The 4,602-nt window shown below is 34.1% G+C and overlaps 1 protein-coding gene across 1 annotated transcript; it reads right to left on the bottom strand.

Moving 5' to 3' along the window:
• LOC108339658 (transcription factor bHLH123) lies at positions 1-4,138 on the bottom strand. The gene is made up of 7 exons (XM_017576839.2): positions 3,598-4,138; positions 2,552-3,185; positions 2,037-2,141; positions 1,794-1,859; positions 1,553-1,618; positions 1,397-1,447; positions 1-746 (listed from the first exon to the last, which is right to left on the bottom strand). Exons 1-7 carry the CDS (start codon positions 3,924-3,926, stop codon positions 597-599), a joined length of 1,401 nt encoding a protein of 466 aa, XP_017432328.1. The 5' UTR covers positions 3,927-4,138; the 3' UTR covers positions 1-596.
• Positions 4,139-4,602: the final 464 nt, after the last annotated feature.

Consider the following 4,602-nt stretch of genomic DNA (forward strand, 5'->3'; position numbering starts at 1 on the left):
TTTCCAATCAAATGAGATATCCCACATTCACTCACTCTTCTATATTTCAATGATTCAATCAATTTAGTTTTTCCTTTTCCTTGAACTAATGTAGTAGTCCCAGCTCTATGCACAAAATAACAAGAAGAAAAATTAACAAAGCTCCTTTATCTTCCTCTAACAACAATTTTCTATCTAAGCTTACAAGAACTTCCCTATATTCCGCAACATAATTCTTTCTCACTCCTAATCCCCCACCTCTTGTGTGCATACATAGTTCTTCAATTATTAATACAACTTATAACTATATAAATATATATATATATTGTGCTCCAATGGTGCCAAAAATTGGCCAAATTACCTTGCCCCTCTTTCATCATGTTGTTGGTCCACTGTAACCCTTTTGCTGAAGGTCATTTTTCCTCTTCTCTCTATATCCTTTTATTAATATCTTGAATTTTTCCATAATCTCAGAAGAAGTAATTAACTATAACTTGACATCTCTCTTTTCTTTGATCTTATCATTCCCAATTTGGCCAGTTTCTTGATAAGACATATTGTCATAGTTGCTGAGGGTACTGCTTCCGTGCCACTTTTGCCACCCACTAATAAATTAGCTATCTGTAAGTTCCTCCAAATGTTGGTGTCCAATATTCAACTGTGGGTTCATGAGTCACTGGAAATGTACTAGAAACTGGCACCAAACATAGCCCTCGGCTTCTAAGATCTTGCTTTGGACCCTCAGATTCCTTCGATTTACCAGAACTCTGAATTCATAAAAGGACAAACAAAACAACATTATCAACATAAACCCTTCAAATTCAAACAAAATATCATTAACAACATTCTTGCTATAATAAAAAACAGATCCACTCGTTTAAATTTCACGTAATCTTGTTATATTGAAAGTTTGAGTCTACTGCTTTTTCCATAAACAACTAAAAAAATAAATCTAACAGAATAATACTATTATATCATATACAAATTTTTTATATTCATTTTATTTATTTATTTTTTTCTAAAAATACAATTTTTTTATAACTATTTTATTTTTATAATATGTTTCTAATAAATGTAAATGTATACAATCATATCCTTATTTTTTATAAAAAAAAATCATTTATCTTCATAACAAAATCAAAAGCGAAAGTATTGTATTGCAGAAAAAGCTCTATATACTTTTCATTTTTTTTAAAATTTTTGTATATATATTTGTAGAGAATTATACATACACGGGATCTTAGTTGTCAGCAGTACATGAATCATTAGAGGAATAGTATAATAAAATTCAACTCATGAAAGAAATAAAATTTCAAAGTAGCAATATGACGAAAGAAGTTTGAAGTAAAAATATTCAGTTTCATTCTGGAGCTATTTTTAAGAAAAGGAAATGTATAAATATACGTATATATAGTACCTGCTGATGCTGTATGGGAGCACCGGTTTTCATATAGGGGGTGCTTAAAACCTAAAAAAAAGGAGAGAATGAATAAGATTAAAATTATCTAATTCAAACTATAATTTCTGAATAATCATATATGCATATATTAATGTGAGTTTTGATGGGACTTACGGTGACTTGTTCATGGAGGAATTTGATGTATTCAATGGCTTCAGAGAGCACTGACGCTGTATCAGTCTGACACACAACATTGAGAACAGATTTTAAAACTTGAAATCAATTAACAATATTAGTACAATCACACTTGCCATCATCTTTTTCTGCTTTCTTTTATATCATAAATACTCACAAGAAATCATGGTCATCCAGAAAAGATATTAGAAAAGAATAGATGATTTTATCAGAAGCTCACCTTTCCGAAAGGTGAAACCAATTGTTGGAGTGCAGTGATTCTGTCCCCCATCTTCTCTTTTCTCACCTAAGAACAACAGAAAGAGGTACACTACGGGTTCATATCCAATGTTTAAGGACTCAAAAATCGAAAAATATGAGCTAAAAGTATGTGATAAAGAATAAATAAAGAGAGAAAAATTAAAGATAAAAAGGTTAAAGCTAGCTTCCCTTCAACTTAAAAGTTCAGTTGCACTTATTGTACCTTAAAAGCTGGCAAAGGAGATGGGTTTTCGTTCCTGGGCCTTTTTGGTGCTGTTTCACTCCCACTTTTCTTCACCACACCCGACTCCCTAACTTCAGATAGATTCTGCAAAACCATGGTCAACAAAACCAACATAAACAACTCCTCTATTGCAGCTGCTTCATTTCAACCCTAATGAAAATACAAACTTCATTATCTATTTGTTTAGTATTTAACCAAGAAAAAAGTTCTAATCCTTCATAAAAGTAAAACATGTCATACTTTTTATGTGTACATTATTGTAGTTAAGCGTAAAAGACAAGAAAATTGTAAATAAGAGAATAATAAAACAAAAAGCTGAATAGATTTTTCTAGATTTAAAGTATATTAACGAATCATCATATATCATAGTGTTATGATCTACCAGGATCCGCATAGTGGTGGGGATTTTAAACAGTTGATATGAAGTTTTAAGTTTAAACTTAATTACTGTGATAACTTAATTGTATATCTGTGTAGCAAAAGTGAAATGCAACCTTTGATTGAACATCGAAATTTGATGGCGAGAAAGGGGTTTGCAAAGAGGAGATGAAGCTGGATCGAGCATCCTTTATAGCAGGTTCAGAATTAGCGTTCCAAAAGGGAGCGTTGTTGGTGAAATGCAACTGGTTATTGGGTGGTTGTTTTGGTGGTGAAGCTCTTAAGAACTGAGGCACCTTTGACCAAGAAGGCACTAACTCAATGTTTGAGCTTAATCCATAGCTTGTTGCTGAGTAAGGAAAATTCATGGAACGATTCTCAAAAGAAGCACTACCACCTTGGTGGGGTTGTTGGTTATTGCTCTCATGTCCCAAAAGTCCTTGCAATATTGAAGAAGGGTTACCGACATAATCCATCTGAAAAGTACAAGGCAAACCTTGGCTTGTGACAGTGCTGTCCCCAGAGCTATATTGAGGACTGAACTGTGTTTGGTCCAAGGAGAAACCCCTCTTGAATTCATTGCTTGATGACTCCGCAGAGAACAATTTTTCTGGCCTCCAATGAACTTGTTGATGATGAGACAACGCAATATTGTTATTCCCACTTTCTTGCTGAAACGTGGTGCCTGGAGAGCTCAAATTCTCTTGCAACATCGACCTGAAACTGCCTTCAGAATCCTTCTCACCTCGTCTACATCAAACATACACACAAAAGTTACAACTTGGCAAAGATTTAGAAAAAGGGTTTGCAACCACGATTTCAGTCATAACGTGAAGGTTTTTGCCGTCGCCATGACTGAAATATAATCACAATCATGGCTGCATCGGTCGCATTTTTCTACAATTTCTCACAATGGCAAAGATTGCATAGAAACTGAAGCAACTTCGACGGTGAACATCACTACAATTTAATACCTTTAAAAATGCTTTTCTTTTCTTCAATGTTATTCCATTCTGGTAAGGTAGAATGAAAGAAGGGAAAGAAAAACAGAAAACGAAAGATCCAATTACTTTTTCTTTTCTTTTTTTTATTTTAGTTTTTGGGTACTACTTTTTAGTAGTATTGTTGTAGAAGTCTTTGTCTTGACACAGACTACACTTACAGCTGCAAAGATGCTTGATTCCAGTCCATGGCTTGGGATGAGAGGCCCAAGCCCATCATGTGCAAGTTGGGATGGTCATTGGTGGGATTTGTGGCTGATGAGTCATGATGTGGCTGAACTTGAAGCTGCTTCTGGTCATGGAAAACCACAGAGGAACCTCCTGAGGCAGAGTTATCCATGGAAGAAGACCTAGCCATGTCTTGCTGCCAAGCATAGTTTCCCATGTTGGTGAGGCCAGAAGAAGAAGATTGCGTTTCACCACTCTCAAACCTCACGTTTCTTGCTGATTCCCACCAGTTTCCACTTGCTTGAAACTGATCATCTGACATGGCTGAAACTTCTTCTGCTTCAGCCTTCACATAAACATGAAAGTATTTGATAAAACTAAGGATGTTATGTATGTCAGTTTGTGTTATTAGAGTGTGTGTATCTTTGTGGAGCTGTGTGAACTGTGAAGAACTGAGAGTAACATGAATGAATGGAAAAGGGTTCGAAAGTTTGGAGTATTTATATTGGGAAGTGAAGGGAGAAAAATGGGTTTGGTGAGGGAATGGGAACAGTGACAAACTAAGACGAATATCGTTGACGCTCTTTGACAATTCAGGGGGTGATTAGACAGTGGAATTAAATTAAAGCTCATTTTAAAAAATCAGAATTTGACTTATTCTTTATTATTATCATTGTGCAGAATATATCTTTTCCTTCACGTCTGCCTGCCGTTTAGAAAAACTGATTTTTCTTCTTCTACTCAATAACCTGAGTAAATATTGTGGAATTAAACCAATTTTTAGATTCCTACGAGATTTTACTATAACAATTCTTTTAAAGATTATTACAACAAAATATATCTTCTGTTAAAGATAAAAGTTTATAAGTCTTCAAAATACATAAGTATCATATATTTATATTTATGTAATCATACTCAAACTCATATAATATATCACTTGAATCATCTAAATTCAATAATTGACGTGTTATACCCCAATAATAGGGTGCGAAAAAGTC

This window comes from Vigna angularis, chromosome 5 (assembly GCF_016808095.1).
Source record: "Vigna angularis cultivar LongXiaoDou No.4 chromosome 5, ASM1680809v1, whole genome shotgun sequence".
NCBI lineage: Eukaryota > Viridiplantae > Streptophyta > Magnoliopsida > Fabales > Fabaceae > Vigna > Vigna angularis.

What these genes read in the sequence shown, in the direction of transcription:
- LOC108339658 (XM_017576839.2), bottom strand. Translation starts at nt 3,926, where the DNA reads ATGTCAGATGATCAGTTTCAAGCAAGTGGAAACTGGTGGGAATCAGCA. An exon ending in AATCAAGCATCTTTGCAGCT is followed by an intron (nt 3,186 to 3,597) that starts GTAAGTGTAGTC and finishes TGTTTGATGTAG; the next exon opens with ACGAGGTGAGAAGGATTCTG. An exon ending in CTCCTTTGCCAGCTTTTAAG is followed by an intron (nt 1,860 to 2,036) that starts GTACAATAAGTG and finishes TGTTGTTCTTAG; the next exon opens with GTGAGAAAAGAGAAGATGGG.